General features: G+C 36.2%; 1 protein-coding gene across 1 annotated transcript; it reads left to right on the top strand.

The window, feature by feature from the left end:
* The first annotated feature begins 1,450 nt into the window (after positions 1-1,450).
* Positions 1,451-4,851, top strand: LOC129891151 (thiamine phosphate phosphatase-like protein). The gene is made up of 4 exons (XM_055966420.1): positions 1,451-1,723; positions 2,080-2,201; positions 2,278-2,476; positions 4,468-4,851. The coding sequence occupies exons 1-4, from the start codon at positions 1,580-1,582 to the stop codon at positions 4,729-4,731; spliced, it is 729 nt and encodes a 242-aa protein (XP_055822395.1). The 5' UTR covers positions 1,451-1,579; the 3' UTR covers positions 4,732-4,851.
* Positions 4,852-22,586: the final 17,735 nt, after the last annotated feature.

Consider the following 22,586-nt stretch of genomic DNA (forward strand, 5'->3'; position numbering starts at 1 on the left):
CGGAGCTCTCGCCGGAGATGAGTGGAAGAGAAGTATTCGGTGGTGTGTAAGAGGAGAGAGATTGAGAGATGAGGGGAGAGAATGGTGAGTATGGTAACTTATCTTATTTTATTTTTTTTGAGAAGATGAAGAGAGTGTAGAGAGAGAGAGATAGTGAAGAAGAGAGTGTAGAGAGAGAGAGAGATAGTGAAGAAGAGAGTGTAGAGAGAGAGAGAGAGTGTTTGATAATGGAAAGAGAAAAGAAAAGATATTTTTTATTTATTTATTTTTATTTTTAGAAAAAACTAAAAATTTCAAAAATACAAACAATAATTAAACTAACCTAACTAAAATTTATTTAGTAAAAAAATAAAATCTTTTGAGATAATTTTTGAATAATCACATAAATAGTAGTCAAAGATATAGTAATATAGAAATATATATGTTATACTAAAATTTATATAAAGATAAAAATAGTTAAGAATAATATATATATATATATATATATATATATATATATATATACATATATTATTTTTTTAATTTTTTTTATAAAAGCTAATTATTTCAAAATGTTCGAATTCAAGGAAACTCGATAGCTAATTTGCGTTGTGGATGGTCAAAATTGGGTGTCAACATACAATTAGAAACATTAAACTTCACTAAATTCATTTACCTTTTCTAGATTTAAATAATAAATATGCAAAGACTACACTTTTTAGTTTCTTAGATTTAAACTTTTGAAATTTTTAATTCAATTTTTCCCCTTTCTTATGGCACATACTGCAAAATACTCTCTAAAATAATAAATATTTATTTATCGATAAATAAATATTTTTACACATTTATCGATAAACTAATAATATCGATAAATGAATATTTTTTTCGGTCCTAAGTATATGCATTTATAAAGGTTTTACTGTAATATGAAAAGTTAAAATTAGAAAAAATTGACAAAAAAGAAAGAAATATTTTTTTGAAACAATTCAAAAAAGTAAGAAAAATAAATTAAAATAATATAATATTTTTTTTTAAAAAAGATTGGTATAATAATTTTATTATTATTTAAAAAAATAGGGCCCTTTGAGGGCTATGCCTTATTTTTAACACAAAATTATCAAATTACACACTTTATATTCCTATATTTTCAATTATTTCCTACTATTTGTAAAACATTTCAAAAATCCCTTTTCTGATACATAAAAATGATGCTGATATATCGCGATTTGATACATAAATCTTTTTCATGATACATCGCTAGTTGATACAAACCAAACATTGTAATATCAATAAAACTTATAAATCAGCTTATAACACCTAATATATCATGAAAAAGACTTATTTATCAATGTCATTCGTATGTATCATAAATTTGAAGAAAAAAATTTGGATAATTATCAAAAAAATCAGAATAAATTATAATTGAATTTTTTTGAAATTAAAGTAAAATACCCAATTTTTAAATGCATCAAGCCGGCCCTGTTTAGACATCTAAATTTCTCTATTTTATTTGGAGATCTTCCGGTTTGGTTATTGGCAGATTTGGGAAAGACTCAGTGGTTCCCGGCTGCCTACTTTGAACGCCGGGAAATCAGTGAATATGGCGGGGCCTAAGATCGTTATCGTATTTGATTTTGATAGGACCCTGATTGACGATGACAGCGATAGATGGGTGGTGGAGACTATGGATCTGACCCATTTGTTCAACCAGCTCCGACCAACTTTGCCTTGGAATGCTCTCATGGTCACTGCTTTCCCTCTTTCCTTCGCTTTTAACTTTGATCAATCATATTTCTTTACCATAGTTAATACTTGCCCCTGTTGAATTTTCTTTTGTTCTTGGTTTTTTTAATTTAGCAGTATTGGTATTTTTATTTGATTGTGTGCCGATTGCATAACACGATACCCAATTAATTTTGGGTTTCTCCATCAGATTAAGTAGAAAAAAAAGCAGAATTTTGTTTTTCTCTTTGGCTGTATTAAGCTGTCAATAGTTAGGACTTAGGACAGATTGATGATGAGGTTTTCCTTTAGTTAGATTGGTGACTATTATTTGTTTCAAGTAACATTTTCTAACTATGTGAGGTGACTGGTGTTTAGGGTAGGATGATGGAGGAGCTACATTCACAGGGTAAAACTGTTGAGCAGATAGCTGAATGTTTGAAGCACGTTCCGTTGCATCCTCGGACAATTTCAGCCATAGAATCGGCTCATGATCTTGGGTATGTATTTCTAAATTGTCATTTTGATATTCCATGAAATTGTTGCTTTTTCTGATTACATTTGTGGTTATTTCAGATGTGACTTAAAAGTAGTTAGTGATGCCAATCAGTTTTACATCGAGACTATATTGAAACATCACGGATTATACAGATGTTTCTCAGAGGTCATTACTAATCCAACATCAGTAGATGGAGAAGGTAGACTGAGGATCTTTCCTTACCATGATATGGCGTCTTTTCATGGTTGTAATCTTTGCCCTCCTAACTTGTGCAAGGTATCCTAACATCCATTTGTCATTCTGTGAAACTTAAAAGTAATTACTGATCCCAATGATTCATTCCTATGATTCATGTTAGATGCATTTAATAGAAACTAGAACAATCATCAAAACTTTGCAAGTATCGAACAAACTGGACTTGTTTCACTTTTCCTAATTTTAAATGATAAATCATTGTAGCAGTCAACACGTGTAGCTGTCGAGATCGTGATTTCATTGTTGTCATTAGTATATGATGTTTGCCTTCATTTTAATTTGTTCTTACTTACTTAGAGTACGTTTAGAGTACGTTTGAATGTTGGTCAAATTTATTTTAAGTCAGTTTATAAAAAATAACTTTAAATTAAATAAAAATCAAAAATAGGTCTCATCTTACTTTTTATTTTTTGACTTAAAAATTATTTAAGTTTGACTTTTTATTTTTGACTTAAAAACTACTTCTTTTAAGTCAATCCAAACGGATCCATATTAAGTTTGCAGTAGGCGTATGACCCCGTGATTAACGCTGAACCCATCGGTGATCTCTTAAAGTTGGTACTAATTTTCATTTAGATACCTCAACTAGACTTTGTTCATTTTAGACACCTATGTCAGGCTCCGCTGTGTCATTTTGACACCTTTTGCACAATCAGTCAAAATATATAATATATGTGTGTTACACTAGCGAATGACTTGTAAAGTAACGATTAAATAACGACATTTGTCATTTGTACCCAAAATAATTATTAAATAATGAATTTTAACTTAAAATTAAAAAATGGCCAATGAATCCATGACACTTGGAATTTTTGCCCAAATAATTTTCAAAAAGAGATTTGACCAAACTAAAAAAAAAATGCAGAAGCAACCCCACCCTCCCCTGCTAATTGTCTTCTCCAAAATAATCCATTTTGCAGAAAAATTCCAAAGTAAACCCAAACAATTCCGACGGCTGTTCTTTTTTTTTTGGTTTATTCTATTATTTTTTAAATTCTTTACTTAAAAATTATTTGTGAGTTAAATATATTTTTCAATCAGCATTTTCTTTATTTTTTCAGATCTTGAAAATATTATTACCACCATGTTCACCGAAAAAAATGGAGATCCACCACCGCCACCACTCTCTTTCTCTCTTCCTCCCTCTATTCTACCAAAGCACATTTTATCTAAAATTAAAATTATCGAATCTTTTCAATACGTAAATCTTGAAATAGGTCTATTCCTAAATTTCTAAAACGTTTTTCATCATTTTTCATAATTTTGTTGTAACTATCTTCATTCACCATGGTTGAAGTTTAAGCTTTTGGGGAAATGGTGGCTGAAAACGGGGAAGAAGAAGAACAAAAAAAAAACTAAAAATTGGCTAAATAAGCCTTTTACTCGCGGTCAGCGAGTGTATGACATTCACTATGTCATGTAAGCAAAAAGTGTCAAAATGACACAGCTGGATCTGACATTAAGTGTCTAAAATGAACAAAGCTTAGTTGAGATGTCTAAGTGAAAGTTGATGGCAACTTTAAGGGGCCACCGATGGATTCAACCCGTGATTAATGTTCCTTATGTCTTTATGTCTCTTGCCATTCCAAAACAAGTATGCTTTCAAGTCTTGATTTCTCCCCTGCATAAGATATTTCTGCATGACCTGTAATTAGTTGTGTATCATCTTCGATGACATTGGCATGATAACAACTTTATTTAGCTGTTGTGAAGGTTATATTGATGAAATTCTGAAAGTAGACTTCTTAAATTATACCTTATAGGTGAAGGAAATTTTTGAACTACAAAGCTTTCAGGCATCTATGATTGCATCTTTATTTCCGTTCTCTTTGACCAGGTCTCATAGGACTCTTCAAATGATTTAAAGACATATTTTTATGCTACTAACATTGCCTCCCATGACATTTTGATGTGATTCTTACCATTAAGTAGTAAAATTATGCCATACCAGTCCCAATAATGCATTCGCTACCAGTAGCAAATATCTAAAATATCAGCTATCTTTTGTGTAGGGTCTTGTTCTTGAGCAGATCCAAGCTTCCATGTCTGAGAAAAGAAAATCAAGATTTATATATCTTGGAGATGGGAGAGGTGATTACTGCCCAACCTTGAAGCTTGATAAAGGAGACCATGTGATGCCAAGGAAGGGCTTTCCATTGTGGGATCGCCTGCTAAGTAATCCAAATATTTTGAAAGCAGACTGTCATGAATGGAGCAATGGGGAAGAACTAGAAAGCATCCTACTTCAGCTTATTGAAAAAATATACAAGGAATAGAACATTAATATTCTTGATAACAGTGTATTGAAATTGTCAGTGTATATCTCCCTCCACCAATTTCCAGATGACTATATCATTGAGGCCAGCTGGTAGGTTTGTGCACTAAATTGGCATCCATTCATTTTAGCTTTATATTAGTATACGTACCCGTGCGTTGCGTATTGGGAGACTGAAGAAAATGCCGCCCAGTGTAGCAGGCTCTCTTGCAAGAAATCTGGACGGACACGGGACTAAGGCCTTGCCGATTGAGAGCAGTAGTAAACTAACTGCGGATGAAAATAAATCAATATATAAGTTTAGTTTTTGTCTAAATTTGACCATAATAAATTTTAGCATAATTTTTTAAAAAATCATTTAAAATCATAAATACACTCACACAATCTATATTATCCTCTTGTTAGAATAATGAAGATATAAAATAATTCAATCGTTAGATTAAAAAATAAAATGTAGCTAAGAAAAGTCCTATGATTATGATAATGCTAAGCATAATAAAATTAAGAAGTTTTAATCACTTGAATATCAAATTGTAGCCATGCTATTCAAATTTTTAAATTTTGTCTTTCAATTTTTCTAAAAATCATAAATCAATTATATTATATCTTTTAAAAAAATTATATAATTATATAGTATTTTAGTACTATATAATTGTTATAGTTGAACAATATTTTAATAAATAAAATTTATTTTCAAATTTATTTCAAATAACACATTGAACGGACAATGATATATAAAAAAGATAGTATTATAACGTTTAATTTTTATTGCAATAAAAATTCATTAAGAAAATATTCAAAATTAGTGAGAAAAAAAGTTATTGCATATGCATAAGTTATCAAAATTTTAGGAAATATATTTTATAAGTATTGTTATCATTGGAAGGAAATAACCAATTTCAAAGTAAATATTTTCTCCAAATTCATCATCACTATGTATAATAATATTTTTGCTTAATGTGAGTACTAAGTAGATAACCTTTGTTCAGTAAAAGTATTTAACTCAAATATTTATTTTATATCAAAAATTTATTCTTCTATCTTACATACTCTATTAGATATATCTATAGATTTGAGTCTTAAAAAATAATTGATATGCATAAAAATATACAATAGTATTTTCATCAATTATACCAAAATTGCAAGTGATATTTTCTCACGAATAATGCTATAGAAGATAATTTTTTTTGATAGTGTCATTACATTATTCCAATTATTCTATTACTTAACTATGCTAATGATATTCTTCAAATGTAAATACTACTTTATAAAAAAAAGTAATATTTGCAGCTCTAAATAATATAAAATTTGAATTATTTTTTGTGATGATATCTTTTTTTAGTGAAAACGAAAAAAGCAAGTGAAATTCTACTTGAATACAAAAGTTGTTTGCCTACACAATAATCACGCCAAAGTCTTCCTTGGAGGATCAATTCCTTAAATCTCTTGTTGATGTGTGTCTTGAACACCTACCTATCAAGACCATCAAACATCATAATGCACCAATGCAAACGATGTATACAAGAACATGGCTTACACACATCAAAAATTTATTAGTATCATATCATTTGAATATCACATGCATTTAGTATTACTTCTATGATAGATAAAGTTAAATACAAATGAAAAAAAATATTTTTTTTATATATATATTTTTTCCAGTAAGATAGTGCAAAGATAACATCAAGTCCCATTAAATATAACAATCTATTATAAGTAAACAAAATTAAATAAAAACAACTGATATGAATTCAATATATCGATAGATAGTATTTGTGTTAGGAGTCATCCTTATAAATTTCTCAAGTCAATATTTAATACTTTTTCGATAAGCCAAAATAAATTAAAATTACTCAACAATTACCATCTCTATTAATATATGTTAAAAATTAAGAATTTATTGTGCAAATTCTTATTTTATATACAATAACAAAAACTATACACATGTAGGCGTAGAGTTGTTTAGTCTTCACCTTCATTAACTTAAGTAAATTAGCAAATGTCATATTTTTGCCATATCTAGTATTACTCTTATTCTCTTTTTTACTTCTCATTTACCTTGTGCTAAGATTGAAACTATACACAAAAATAAGAGACATGAATTAAATAGTGAACCAACTATCTAAATTTCAAATATATGAAATATAAATACATACCTCTGGCCATTACTTCAAAGTAGATTTGATGTTGCTTTTCTACTCCAAGAATCCTCCAATACCTATGATGCTTAGACAGAGATTGTACCTCTATGTAATACTCTTCCCCGCATTCGATATAGCAATTTGGCAATATATACTTTCGAACAAAAATCACAAACAAAGCAAAAATAAATGTTAATCATAATTCATATATTTGACAGTGAATACGAAAATATCCTCTAATTTCTTTATTGTCGATGAATCGAGAGCGTGAAGATCTTTTATTTGAAATGGCTAGTTCTTGAAAAATTATGTTTAACACTCCTCTTTATTATTTACCAATGGAGGACCTTTTAATTGTTTGATACATTGAATTTAATTTGAAGTAAGAAATATAACCGTGCATGTGTTTGGAAGTTGGGGGGGGGGGGTAGCGGGGGATAGGGACGTACAGTTTTTTTTTGCATATTATATATATATATATATATAGAGAGAGAGAGAGAGATTTAGACATAATTTTTTAATCCTAAATTGTTGTTAGATAAACTTAGAAAAAGCTGTTAAATTGAAAGAAAGCGGCTTGAATCTCTGCTTTAAAAAGAATTTTTAATTTATGATTTTGTTGAAAAATAAAATTATGGTACAAATTTGATAACTGTGAGTACATGCGTGTTTGTAGGGTAGTGGGGGTAAGAGGAACGTGCTAAGTTAGTTTTATATTTTAGTTTATTTTGTCTCTCCATTTTCCTTTTTGTAGATGTGTTTATTTTTCAAACCAAATTCTAAATAATTTATATTCTAATTTAAATTTAAATAAAATTTTATAATAAACAAACAAATTTTAGTTCAAGGAGAAAAAAAATGAAATTACTTAGTTGGATCTTCAGACTTTTTCCATGATATTTTCATCCAGTTGTATGTCTGGTTCACTAGGTTCTACCACTGTTGGGCTCAATCATGGTCAAGCGATAGTTTCACGATCCGGACCAGCAACTTCTTGGGAGTAGGGGCATAAAAGCTTGCCTACCTTCCTTGGGAATACCACCTCGCACTGGTTTATGCGGTATCCTGGCCAACCAAGGGTTCTAGAGACAATTCATTCTTCCTAGTCCATGTGTTGTTTGCAAGCGAACCCAATAATGCCAGGAGGCAGGTCACGGAAGGATAAGACGGCGCCTCGCATATGGATAGTAAGAGGGCTCGAATAAATTTCTTGGGATCCTCTTCTTTTCGAACTACAAACATGGGAATCATTGAAATAACCTGGAAACCTCTCCCGACAATTGGAGAAGGGAAGCCTTCCACAGGATAAGAAACTGTAGAGGATCGACGAAGCTGAGAGCGGGATCTAAGCTTTTTCACGGAGTCTGCTTCCATAGTTTCTTGAGCGGCAACCACCTTGCGTCCCAATCTTCTCGACTTTCTTTGGTGCAAAAGCGGCTGGGAGGAAGGTTGGCGGGTTGCTCTGCTGCTGGTTGACCTCCAATGAAATTATCATCCATGTGCAAGCTGCTGCAATCGCCTATCAAAATAGGGTAATGATTATACACCTCTTACCACATGCTTTCCATGAGGTAGTAAAGCCAAAAGTTTGGATCTACGAGCTTTTTCAGCCCAAAAATGCTTTTGAGGAAGAAGAAAAAGAGTAGAACGAGCCTCGTGACTAGCTATCCTTATTCTCCTTCCAAGGATATTTAGGAATATGGGTGCGGGAGGCTGAGGGACGATCAAAGGAGGCACAAGAGCTTGGTTTAAAAGGTGTAATGACCTTGAGGGTGATTTTCAAAAATTTGCACAAAACACGCGTGAACAGTAACACGCGTGAACAGTAACTTTTTGGGCAGAAAATGCCCCTTTCTTCCCATTTCAATATTTTTCATCATTTGTTTAAGTTCTTGAACTCCTTGAGGTGATTTGAGAAGAGATTTTTAAGGCAAAGTGTTGGGTAAGTAATTTTTGACCTAAACCCTTCCCTTTTCATTAATGTTTTGATGATTTTAACCCCTAAAGTTTAGTTTCAAACCCCAAAAATCTTTGTTTCTTTCCTAATTCGAATTTAAGGAAAATAGTAATTTCTAACTCATTTTAAGCTCTATTTTTATGGGTTTTTCAACCATGAGTTCCTTATTACAAGTAGAATGTGATTGTCCAATAAATTTCCAGATTTGACCTTTTTCGGAAATAATTAATTTTTGGACTATTTTACCTCCGGTTCCGAAACCTATCAATATGGGTGTCATTGGACTCCTTGTGATGTGTATGTTTTATTGTTGATAGTGGATTATCAGTCCGAGCATTGAATTTGAGAGTTGCTTGTTCGATGGAGGTGTTCGAGTGCGATTTCGGCAATTGAGGTAGGTTTGGCTATCCTTCTTTGAGATTGAGATGGGGTAATTAGTCATTCATATGTTATAGAATTTGGGATGAGGTCGTGGTATGAGTTGAGAATGTTATATATATTGTGATGCCCGTGTGGAGGCTTATTTATTAATGTATTGCCATGTGGGGGTTATTTGTATTACATAGCCCGTGTGGAGGCCTTATTTGTTATCTTATTTGCTTTGAGAGCATGTGATTCATAATTTGCCTAAGAGAGAGGCTTGAGTATATTATTTGACTTGTGATGCTCACCTGAGAGGTTGAGTTGGGGTTTTTGAGAATGCTTGAGTATTGAAATATTATTGAGAAAAGGATGAATATTCCTATTACTATTTATTGAGGGTGAATATCATGTGTAGGTTAAGTTTTGAGAAATTTGAACCTTCTACCACATGTGAGTTGAATATTACTTCCATGTCATATGAGTTTTGATGCATTCAGCCTCATTCATCATAGAAGTTAAGAAATATGGAAATTCTTTTTGAGAAAAAAATGAAACACCTTTAAACCTTTGTATCTTGAGTCTCTGTTTGAGACAGTATTATGGCAGGGTAGTGGATGCATTGTGATCCCTTGACCACGAGGAGGTGGCAAGGATAATGAGATATTATGATTGAGGTATATGGTTTGTGAGACCCCCATGGGTCCTTCTTGGTAGCACAGCTCGGCAGGTGTATATGACAGGCTGTGTGACAGTCTTAATTCCACCGTACCACCACATTATTGCATCATCATATTGCATTACATTGCATTGATATCTGTGCTACTTGAATTATTTGATTAATTGCGATTATGAGCTGTTATTATGGGTTTACTTTACTCGCATCACTATATATATATAAATTGGCGGCACCAATGCTGAAGTGGGACTTTTTTGTATGCAGGTGGAAGAGTTCCTTAGTTTATTTAATAGGTTTGATTAATTCCTTATACCCAGTCAGCTAAAACCTACTAAGTACATGTGAATTACTCACCCCTACTTCTGTATCCATTTTTGATGTAGATACTAGTCGGGGTACCTCCCATGGCAGTTGATATTCTAGCAGATTGTGTATTCTCAGATTAGTGGTGAGGTCCCAGAATTCGGATCGTCACTAGTCTATCCTTATTTTTCAGTCTTTTGTATCATTCAGAGACTTATATTGTATCTTCAGATTCGAACCTTGTATTAGATGCTCTTTATACTTATGACACCAGGTTTTGGGAAAAATTTCTCTTTATTGTTTTTCTTTTTATTTAAATTGTGGCATCAGTTTCCCCTTTGAGAGTCTTGTATGAGTTTTATTTTTAGGGTTACATATTAGATTGGGTTTTGAGATGTGTGCCATCATGACCTCAATTTTGGGTCGTGAAAAATTAGTATCAGAGCACTATGTTCACCAGTCTCATAAGTTAAAGAGCAGGGTGTCTAGTAGAGTCTTGCAGATCGGTACGTAGATGTCCATACTTATCTTCGAGAGTCTACAAGATACTTAATAGGAGGATTTCCTTATTTTTACTCCATTCATGCAATTTATTCATATCAAGTGTTGTATACCTCTAATCTATTCCTTCTGCGCAGATGGTGAGGACTAGAGCTACAATTACTGAGGGTAAGGCTGCACCTGCTGCCCCGAGGCCCAGTACGCGGGCGAGGTAGAGGATGTGGTGGATTCAGGGGATGAGACCAAGTGAGGGGAGCGGCACCTGCTCATAGATGAGCTAGAGATCCATCATCTAAGCCCATGTACGAGCATGAGGATGACTTGGAGCAGAAGACTGAGAAGTAGAGGCCATCCCAGCCTCCTATGGTTCCCGATAGTGCTCCGATGCTTCAGGAGCTACTGGTTCGATTATTGGCTATACTGGATGGTGTTCCTACCTCTGGTATTCTTCCAAGTAGCGTAGGTTCTCCTATCATAGTTGGTGCTACACCGCCAGTTCAGGGGCCTAGTGTAGGATTTCATACTCCTGGTTCTTCTTTAGTGCCTTCTATTGCACTTCTGAGATTTGCAGCTCCGCCAATTTTTGCTAGTGCTTCCATATCGATAGATGAGCAAAAGAGCTTCAAGAGGTTTATTCGATTGGCACCTCCAAGGTTTGATGGTACAGTCGGAGAGAAAGCCTATGACTTTTTGACTGAGTGCCAAGACAGGTTGTTCAACCTAGGCATCTTAGAGGCACATGGAGTAGCTTACACTTCATATCAATTTGTGGGAGTAGCCAAGGAGTGGTGGAGGTCGGTTCTTGCCCTAGACATATTGATTCTCCTATGATGAGTTGAGAATAGTTTACTGAGATGTTCCTTGAGAGATTTGTGCCTTATAACCTCCGTGATCAGCGTAGGGATGAGTTTGATAGACTGGAGCAGGGCTCCCTATTTGTATCTGAGTACGAGACTCGCTTTCATGAGTTATCTTATTATGCTATGTAGAGTATTCCCACTAAGTTCGAGTGGATTCGCAAGCTAGTGAAGGGATTCGCCAATTATCTCCAGGAGGCTACAACTTCTTTTGTACTGTCTAGAGGTATATTTCAGAGTATTATTGATCATACCAGGATGATAGAGAGTATCCGACGTACTAGACAGGGCGGGGCCAAGAGGTTCCGTCAGCAGGGTCAGTTCATCGGTCATTCCTCCAAGGGCAGAGAATATTCGGGTTCAGGAACCCATGGTTATCAGGGAAGACCGGTCCAAGCAGCTATTCAGGGTTCTTCGAGCTTCGGAGGCCATTTTGACACTTCTGGTTATCCCCCACGGGGTTCAGGTCCTCGAGGTTGTTATGTGTGTGATGAGTTTGGACATAAGATCCAAGATTGCCCCAAACGTGCTCCTTCTACTGGGCGGCCCCGGGCACCAGTTGTTCATTCTACAGATGCTCCAGCTATTCGGGGTTCTTTGCAAAATACTAGAGGTGGCACCCGTGGTGCTAAGGGTGGAGAACGAGGTGGTACTCGTAGTGGTTCGCAGGCTAAAGGTGACCGTCAGTTATGCTATGCTATACCAGGTAGATATGAGGTAGAAGCCTCTGATGCAGTTATTACAGGTATTGTTCCAGTTTGCCATCGTTCTGCTTCAGTATTATTTGACCTAGGGTCTATCTATTCTTATGTTTCAACTTATTTTGATATGGGTATTGATTATGTGAGTGAGTTCCTTGATGTGCCTATTACTATTTCTACCTCGGTAGGTGAATCTTTAGTAGTGGATTGGGTATACAAGGGATGTTTGGTGATATTTTCAGGTAGAGAGACCCGTGCAGACTTGATTTTATTAGAAATGCTTGATTTTGATGTGATACTGGGTATGGACTGGTTATCTCCTTATCATACTATATTATTTTATTATGCAAAGTATCATGACTCAACCCCGTAGGCCACGATTGGGGTCCCACCCCCGTATACCCACCTATCAGTTGTAGTCAAATTGAACCATGAATAAGGTGATACTACTCACACAAAATCCCAATGAGTTAAAACTTTTTCGTGTACGTATGGCCTCCTTCACTTGTCTCATAACACATAAGGGCATGCAAGCCGACAAGGCTGCTATAACAAAAAAAACATTCACAACATGCCGTATAGGCACAATCAAAATGAACTCACAAATAACCCACATCCATATGTCTACAGACCTCTAGGAATAGTAACAGCAACATATGGCGGGATAGGGCCACGCCGTACCCCTGAATGTACAAATATATATATTTAGTGACCAGTATCAAAAATTAGGCTCCAGAACAGTGAAGCACTTCCGACATAGCTGAGAGGAACTCCTAAGCTGACGGATCTCCAGAAAGAACATCTGTACCTACGGGCATGAAATGCAGCCCCCCCCTCCGAGAAAAGGAGGGTCAATACGATATATGTACTGAGTATGTAAAGCATAACACATCGTAACTGAGACCATAACTGAAATAGGGATGCAGGGGATAAGTATAATAATTAACAAATTACTGTACCTACACCTTAAGACACGTAATCCTATACATCATCATATACTGTGTCCGGCCCTCTAGTGAACTCAGTGTTATAATCATATTCTCATATTCACATATCATTGTATCATCATGTATTTCATTTCATCATATCATCGTATACGGTATCATATCATTGTATACGGTATCATATCATCGTATACGATATCATATCTTCGTATACGGTATAACCTTATCACGTATGTCATAAATTACACCCAGTTCACTGCGGGGCTCGGGGTCACAATGTATCACTCTAATCTCATAAGCATGCCTACATAAAGTATCCGGCCCTTTAGTGAGGGACTCGGTGAATGGAGTGGTGTACGTCTATAGCGTACCATCATAATATTCATACGTACCCGGCCCTCTAAGGAGGGACTCGGTGTTCCTTCCTTATTTCGCCACATATACTATCACATTATAGCCGGCCTGGGACTCGATGAATAATCGTATCGTCATAACATATAACATATACCACACCTCACGTACGACATCGTCTCCTCATGCGTGGAACTATACACATCCGGCCCGGGACGCGGTGAAAGAAGTAGTAAAACTATGCATGATAATATTCCCGGCCCATCGTGGGACTCGAGGAAGGATGGGTTATAGTATACACGAGTAGAGTAGTGAGAAACCATATACAACTAAGTCATTGTTTGAGACTCGATGAAATAGTCAAGTGAACCATCACCTGAAGACCAGGAAGGTACTTATCTGAAGTGCCCTTTAGATGTCATTATGGCTTACATCATTTGGGGCTTCAGGAATCACAGACATGCATCAAGACAATGCCACGCAGTTTATGCAATCAGAAATATAATTATGCAGTCAGAGACACGATTATGCAATCAGAGACACAATTATGAAATCAGAGACACAGTTATGAAATCAGAGACATTGATCGTTTCAGAGCCTTCAAGAAAAGGAGCTTGTATCTCCACTTACTATTCACTATATAGAAGGCTCGAGAATAATAGTTTGGCTACTTTCAGACTTTAAATGGTCAGAAGTGACTACAAGTCACGAGTTACTCTCAGGGCTCATAAATGGAATTACCTCTAAACCCATATCATATATCGTTTTACTTAAAATTAAGTCATTCTAAAGGAAAGAAGAGATAGGCTTTACATGTACTGGTTTTCATCACATAGAAGACTTAAAGGCAACAACTCAGCTATTACAGGAGTTCTAACATCAAAAAGTAAAGAAGTGTTTCGACTTATATTCAGGGCTTTATGAATGGATTGAATACCACATATCATATACATATCCTTCATAACTTACATCTAAGACATGCCAAAAGAAAAGAAGGATAGCTCTACATACTTATTCCAAAAACATGCCACAAGAAAGCTTCACATACCTTGTCTGAGTTATTCCTTATCCTGTTTGCTCCGTCATCCTTTGAACCTATCCAACAGGAGATTAATATGAATATAAACTCTTCTTAACTTTCCAACATCTTAGGTTACACCTTAGTATTAATGGAATCTATTTCCTTAGTCGTTTCCTCGACTAGTTCTTTAGTTTGTTAAGGCGTTAACGAAAATTGGGCAGCACCTCCCCTATAATGTGCCCTATCCAAATTTTCAATTAGGTCCCTAATACCTACATCCAACCAACAACAACAACCTGCAGCAATTCACACCAACAATATATAACATAAACTCCAAACAACATAATCAAAAATACGATATCACAATAGGGCGTCTAGCCTTTATTTTGTAACGCCTTTAATTATATGCAACGAGGGGTCAAGTGGATTCAACCAGAAGAACCCTAACCCACATTATAACATATTTAGGACCTTCAACAGCATATCACACCCCTGTAGCAGCAACTCACAAGAACAATGCATTACTTCGATGATAATTCGACTATAACGACTATGATTTAGCTTATATCGAACGCCAAACTTTTAAAACCTTTTACCCAACTTCCAGCAGCCCCAAAGGTGTGTAATACACCCTATAATAATATCATAAACTTCAAATTAGAGGGTAAGACCTTACCTTACCCGAAATTAGCCAAAACTAACTAAAACTTGCTTCGAAAATCTTTTGCCCTGCTGAAATGGAGCGGACTGTTTTTGACACTTCTTCGCTTCCCCAAATTAAAATTTTATGTTATTAAACATCATTATACAGCTGAGGGACACTTCAAATAATTAATGCACGGAACGAAACCTGGAAGCTTACCCCAAAAGGGCCAAACCCGTAGCCCTCCTTTTTGCCCCTCTACGTTTTTCTCTTCTTCTTTTCTTCCAAATTTCCAATCGTAAATCTGAATTTTTTATTCCATAAACATCATAAATCAAATATATACATATCCACGTACATAGGGAACACCGTGGATAATTAATTCATGGAAGAAAAGTGAAGAACTTACCTTAATTTCCTCCAATTTGTGGCTGCTCTTGTGATCTCTCTTTCTCTCACGTTTCTCTCATTCACTTGGCTGATTTTTGGACTCCAAATTAATTAAGAGTCATTAACATACATATATAGGGTCCCTTAGGAAGTGACACATGTCAGCCCCTAAGGGTGACACGTGTCAAGCCCTTATTGGGCCATGGATCCACCCTTTCAAGGAGGGGCTGCCATGTGGTAGTAGGGCCAGCCTCCCCCAAGCAGGTGGGTCACCTACTTGAACCCAAGTAGGTGGGTCACCTGCTTGCTTAGGTGCTTCCACGTGTCACCCTCCCATTGGCTGCCCCGCGTAATTGTTTTCTCTTCCTCGTAGATTCGTAATCTTGTCTTATTTTAAGAGCCGATGTAATCCATACTATGTAAGCTTGATATATCCTTAAACAACTTAAGTGTATAAGACTCTTAAATTAGTGGCTTACATAGGTAAATCGAGTCCTACGACTCATTTCTTAGCCTCCAACTCTTTCTAGATTCGTATGACTCTATTTCCAACCTTCCTTCTCACGAGGTATCACAATCTTTTTTCCTTAGAGTTGTTTGATGGTGTCATAGCTTATTCAGATCGCATGATAGTGTCTAAGGAACTTAAGAAGACGTTCCAAGCTCGAGAGTGCGGGGTTTAACATAAATACCATGACCTTAGCTTATCCCGGGTTACCTAGCTTGGTATGGAAGGGTAATCCGAGTTTGTATCCTAAAGGAGTGATATCTTATATTTGTGATCGTCGCTTGATGGATAAGAGTTGTTTGTCTTATTTGGCTCATGTACGTGATCTCACTACGGAGTCATCGCCTATAGAGACTACGAGGGTGGTGAGAAAGTTTATGGATGTATTTCCTACAGACTTGTCGGGAGTTCCTCCTGACCGTGATATCAATTTTGTGATTAATTTGGAGCCTAACACTAAACCCATCTCTATTTCTCCTTATCGAATGGCTCCGGCAGAATTGAAGGAGTTGAAAGAACAATTGGAAGATTTATTAAAGAAGGGGTTTATTAGACCTAATATATCACCGTGGGGTGCACCGGTTTTATTTGGGAAGAAGAAAAATGGTACTATGAGAATGTGTATTGACTATCGATAGTTGAAAAAAGTCACTATAAAGAACAAGTATCCTCTCCCTCGCATTGATGATTTATTTGAACAGCTTTAGGGTGCATCGGTATTCTCAAATATTGATTTGAGGTCGAGTTACCATCAGTTGAGAGTTCGGGAATCTGATATCCCAAAGACTGCATCGGTTTGTTCAAGGATTCTCTTCTATTGCAGCCCCATTGACTAGGCTAACTCAAAATACCGTGGTATTTCAATGGACTGATGAGTGTGAGGCGAGCTTTCAAAAGCTCAAGGAATTATTCACTTCAGCACCTATTCTAGCCTTACCCGAAGAGGGCATGGTATTTATTGTGTTTTGTGATACTTCGAGAGTTGACTTGGTTGGTGTATTTATGCAAAAAGGTAGAGTTATAACTTATGCTTCTCGACAGTTGAAGGTACATGAGAAGAACTATCCTACCCATGACTTAGAATTAGCAGCGGTGGTGTTTGTTCTGAAGTTGTAGAGGCATCATCTCTATGGAATGTATTGTGAGGTCTATACTGACCACCGTAGCCTTAAGTATATCTTTTCTCAGCCGAATCTGAACATGCGGCAGCGTAGGTGGTTAGAGTTATTGAAAGACTATGATATCACCATACTTTATCATCCAGGCAAAGCTAATATGGTAGAGGATGCCTTGAGTCGCAAAGCAGTTAGCATGTAGTTTGTCCTTCCTTAAGGCTGTTGAGAGGCCTTTGGCGTTGGAGGTTCAGTCATTGGCTAGACAATTGGTCCGACTTGATATTTCTACACATCATGGTATTTTGGCCTTTGTAAGGCTAGGTCTACTTTGATGGACCAGATTCGTACACACCAGTTTGAAGATGACAAGTTGAGGGACATTCGAGATAAAGTGTTGAGTGGTGAAGCAAAATTAGGCTCTCTTGATCCGAAAGGAGTTTTGAGGATTAATGGTCGCATTTGTGTGCCCAAGGTGAGTGAATGGGTACGTATGATATTAGAGGAGGCTCATTGTTCCAAATATTCAATTCATCTGAGAGTGGCAAAGATGTTTCATGACTTGAAACAGCACTATTGGTGGTGTGGCATGAAGAGAGACATTATTTATTTTGTGGATAAGTATCTAAATTGCCAACAAGTGAAGTATGAGCATCAGAAACTGGGTGGTCCTATGCAAAGGATGCCCATTCCCAAGTGGAAATGGGAGAGTATCACTATGGACTTTGTTTCTGGATTACCCATGACATTGGGTAAGTATGACTCTATTTGGGTGATTGTGGATCGATTGACCAAATCAGCCTATTTCCTTTCGGTGAAGACTAGCTACAATGCGGATTAGTTAGCTAGGATATATCTTTGTGAGATTGTTAGGCTGCGTGGGGTACCTATCTCTATTGTGTCGGATCGGGGTTCAGTGTTCACCTCTCACTTTTGGAAGCCATTACAGCGTGATTTGGGTACGCGGCTAGAGATAAGTTCAGCATTTCATCCCCAAACCGATGGTCAGTCCGAGCGGACTATTCAGGTGTTGGAGGATATACTTAGGGCCTGTGTGATTGATTTTGGTACCCGATGGGACCAACACTTGCCCTTAGCAGAGTTTGACTATAATAACAGTTATCACTCCAGTATTCAGATGGCACCATTTAAGGCAGTATATGGTCTAGGTGTCGATCACCCATTGGATGGTTTGATTCTGTTGCAGTTGATGCATTAGATACTAACTTACTTAGGGATGCAGTGGAGCGGGTACGTTTGATTCAGGGTCGACTATTGACAGCTCAGAGTCGTTAGAAGAGTTATGCTGATAGGAGGGTTCTTCCCTTAGAGTTCATGGTAGGTGATTGTGTGTGGCTTAAAATATCGCCCATGAAGGGTGTGATGAGGTTCGGAAAGAAGGGAAAGCTTAGCCCAAGGTTTGTTGGCCCATTTGAAATCTTGAGGAGAGTAGGTGGAGTGGAATATGAGTTGGCCTTACCCCCTAAATTGTCAGCTGTCCATTCGGTGTTTCATGTTTCTATGCTTCACAAGTACATATCGGATGAGTCTCATGTGATTTCTTATGATGTGGTAGAGTTGAGTCCGGATTTGACTTATGAGGAGGAGCCGACAGTTATTCTAGATAGGAGGCTTCGTAGACTCCGGACCAAAGAGTTCACTTTGGTAAGGTGCAGTGGCAGCATCGACCTGCTGAGGAGGCGACTTGGGAGTTAGAGTCTGATATGCAGGCTCGGTACCCTCAGCTTTTTGAGACCCCAGGTACTTTATTTTATCTTATGTTCGAGGACGAACATACTTTTTAGTGGTGGATATTGTAATGACCTTGAGGGTAATTTTTGAAAATTTATACAAAATACGCGTGAACAGTAACACGCGTGAACAGTAACTTTTTGGGCAGAAAATGCCCATTTCTTCCCATTTCAATATTTTTCATCATTTGTTTGAGTTCTTGAACTCCTTGAGGTGATTTGAGAAGATATTTTTAAGGCAAAGTGTTGGGTAAGTGATTTTTGACCTAAAATCTTCCCTTTTCATTAAGTTTTTGATGATTTTAACCCCTAAAGTTTAGTTTCAAACCCCAAAATTCTTTGTTTTTTCCCTAATTCGAATTTAAGGAAAATGGTGATTTCTAACTCGTTTTGAGCTCTATTTTTATGGGTTTTTCAATCATGAGTTACTTATTACTAATAGAATGTGATTGTCCAATAAATTTCTAGATTTGACTTTTTTCGGAAATAATTAATTTTTGGACCATTTTACCCCCGATTCCAAAACCTATCAATATGGGTATCATTGGACTCTTTGTGATATGTATGCTTTATTGTTGATAGTGGATTGTCAGTACGGACATTGAATTCAAGAGTTGCTTATTCGGTGGAGGTGTTCGAGTGCATTTTCAGCAATTGAGGTAGGTTTGGCTATCCTTGTTTGAGATTGAGATGAGATAATTAGTCATTCATATGTTATAGACTTTGGGATGAGGTCGTGGTATGAGTTGAGAATGTTATATATATTTTGATGCCCGTGTGGAGGCTTATTTATTAATGTATTGCCACGTGGGGGGTTATTTATATTACATAGCCCGTGTGGAGGCCTTATTTGTTATCTTATTTGCTTTGAGAGCATGTGATTCGTGATTTGCCTAAGAGAGAGACTTGAGTATATTATTTGACTTGTGATGCTCGCCTGAGAGGTTGAGTTGGGGGTTTTGAGAATGCTTGAGTATTGAAATATTATTGAGAAAGGGATGAATATTCCTATTACTATTTATTGAGGGTGAATATCATGTGTAGGTTATGTTTTGAGAACTTTGAACCTTCTACCACATGTGAATTGAATATTACTTCCATGTCATATATGTTTTGATGCATTCATCCTCGTTCATCATAGAAGTTGAGAAATATGGAAATTCTTTTTGAGAAAGAAAATGAAACACCTTTAAACCTTTGTATCTTGAGTCCCTGTTTGAGGCAGTATTACGACAGGATAGTGGATGCATTGTGATCCCTTGACCATGAGGAGGTGGCAAGGATAATTAGATATTGTGATTGAGGTATATGGTCTGAGAGACCCCCATGGGTCCTGCTTGGTAGCACAGCTCAGCAGGTGTATACGACAGGGTGTGCGACAGTCTTGATTCCACTATACCACCACATCATTACATCATCATATTGCATTGATATCTGTGTTGCTTGAATTATTTGATTAATTGCGATTATGAGCTGTTATTATGGGTTTACTTTACTCGCGTCACTATATATATATAAACTGGCGGCACCGATGTCGAAGTGGGACTTTTCTGTATGCAGGTGGAAGCGTTTCGTAATTTATTTCATAGGTTTGACTAATTCTTTATACCCAGTCAGCTAAAACCTACCGAGTACATGTGAATTACTCATCCCTACTTCTGTATCCCTTTTTGATGCAGATACTAATTGGGGTACCTTCCATGCCAGTTGATATTCTAGCAGATTGTGTATTCTCAGATTAGTGGTGAGGTCCCAGAATTCGGATCGTCACTAGTCTATCCTTATTTTTCAGTCTTTTGTATCATTCAGAGACTTATGTTGTATCTTCAGATTCGAACCTTGTATTAGATGCTCTTTATACTTATGACACCAGGTTTTGGGAAAATGTTCTTTTTATTGTTTTTCTTTTTATTTAAATTATGGCATCACTTTCCCCTTTGGGAGTCTTGTATGAGTTTTATTTTTAGGGTTACACATCAGATTGTGTTTTAAGATGTGTGTCATCATGACCTCAATTTTTGGATCGTGACAATAAGAGTCGAGAAAGGAGCCTCTGGTTGACTTGGAAGTTGTTCAGTTAGAAGAGGACACCCCAAGCTAATGGTGACCGAAAAGCACCTTTGGGGGGGGTTCTATCGAAGACTTTTAGCTAGCTGTTTAAACATAAGCCCCCTAACAATGTTTGGAATAGAGAACTTACAATAATACGAGTGGAAGTAAAAAAGGAAGAATTTATGAAATTTAAAGCAAGAGATCATGCTCCTTTATGGCACCGTCTCATTTGGAGAATGACCCCTTATGGCATGACTTAGTCAGTTATTCTCGCAGTTCAGATAAGATTCGTACCGAGTTTGATTAGTGACTTTCAGCTCCTTTCCTTCTCTACTAGGAAAGTAAGCAACTTCTGTTAGCGCCGGACGGGCCTATGTCACTAGAACATGTGAGGAAGACCTCCAATCACTGTATTGGCAATTCAAGATGAACTCCTAAGATTTTTTAAATTTTAAATTTTAAAATTCAAAAAAATGTCATCATCATCATCATTTTTTTAGATTTTAAATTAATTTTAATGTCACAACTCAAACTAGGGCCTAATGTGACACGACGATTAAGATTCTTGAAGAAACCCCAACCAAGCCTCTTAGCATATCATAAACATACATAATGTAAGCAATAAGCAAAAACTCATAAAAGTCTAAGAAGACATAGCATAACTAGAGAAAATCAAGACAACATACACTCATTTACACAATATGCCCAATATATCTCTACAAGACTACATAGGCGGAGACTAGGACATGTTCCTAACTCACCCTCAAAGAAAGTAATGACACAACATACAATAGTCTTTAAACATCATCATAATCTAAAATGAAAATAAAAAAGAAAGAATGACTCGGGTTGCCCTCGAAGCATGAGGACCCACCACACTGATCTTCAATGGAACACCAACTAGGCACGGAAAGAGGATGAAGCATCCGTCTCTACATTTTAATATCATGTAGGCAAAGAAGTATGCGTTAGTATGTTTGAATGTACTAATTATATAGGCAATGAAATGCATAGAAAATCATGTTTGTGCAAATGACCATTTTAAATAGCATGATAGGAGAAATACTAAAAATCATAAGTAGTCATAAGAAGGATCAATGCATAATAAACCATAAGAGTATCATATAAAGTAAAGGATAAGATTAGTCATTTAAAACATAAAATGGATCATACATATGTGAGATATAACTGTAACCGATATTAAGACCATTCGAGCTATTACATGGTATCCGATGATCCCCACATCGAAAAGGGGGATTCTACTTTCCAAGGTAGACTCCATCATACATTATCATCATTAAGTACTACCTGTGGATCTACTAGCGAAACCATAAGGCAACCTACGGTGGCAACCTACGGTGGAAACATAGTTTAAGAAACTAGAAGTTACTATTAAGGCTTAGGTCGAGCTCCCACTTCAAAGACCTCTCGGTGCTAAGTAGATCAACCCACAAAATACATATCATAATCATAATCATAGTAATAGATCATACTTGCATAAATCATAACTTTTCATAATCATACTTCCTACCATGTTCATAGAAATAGCTCATTAAGGATCACAAGTCACCTATGAAGGATCTTG

This window comes from Solanum dulcamara, chromosome 6 (assembly GCF_947179165.1).
Source record: "Solanum dulcamara chromosome 6, daSolDulc1.2, whole genome shotgun sequence".
NCBI classification, from domain to species: Eukaryota; Viridiplantae; Streptophyta; class Magnoliopsida; order Solanales; family Solanaceae; genus Solanum; species Solanum dulcamara.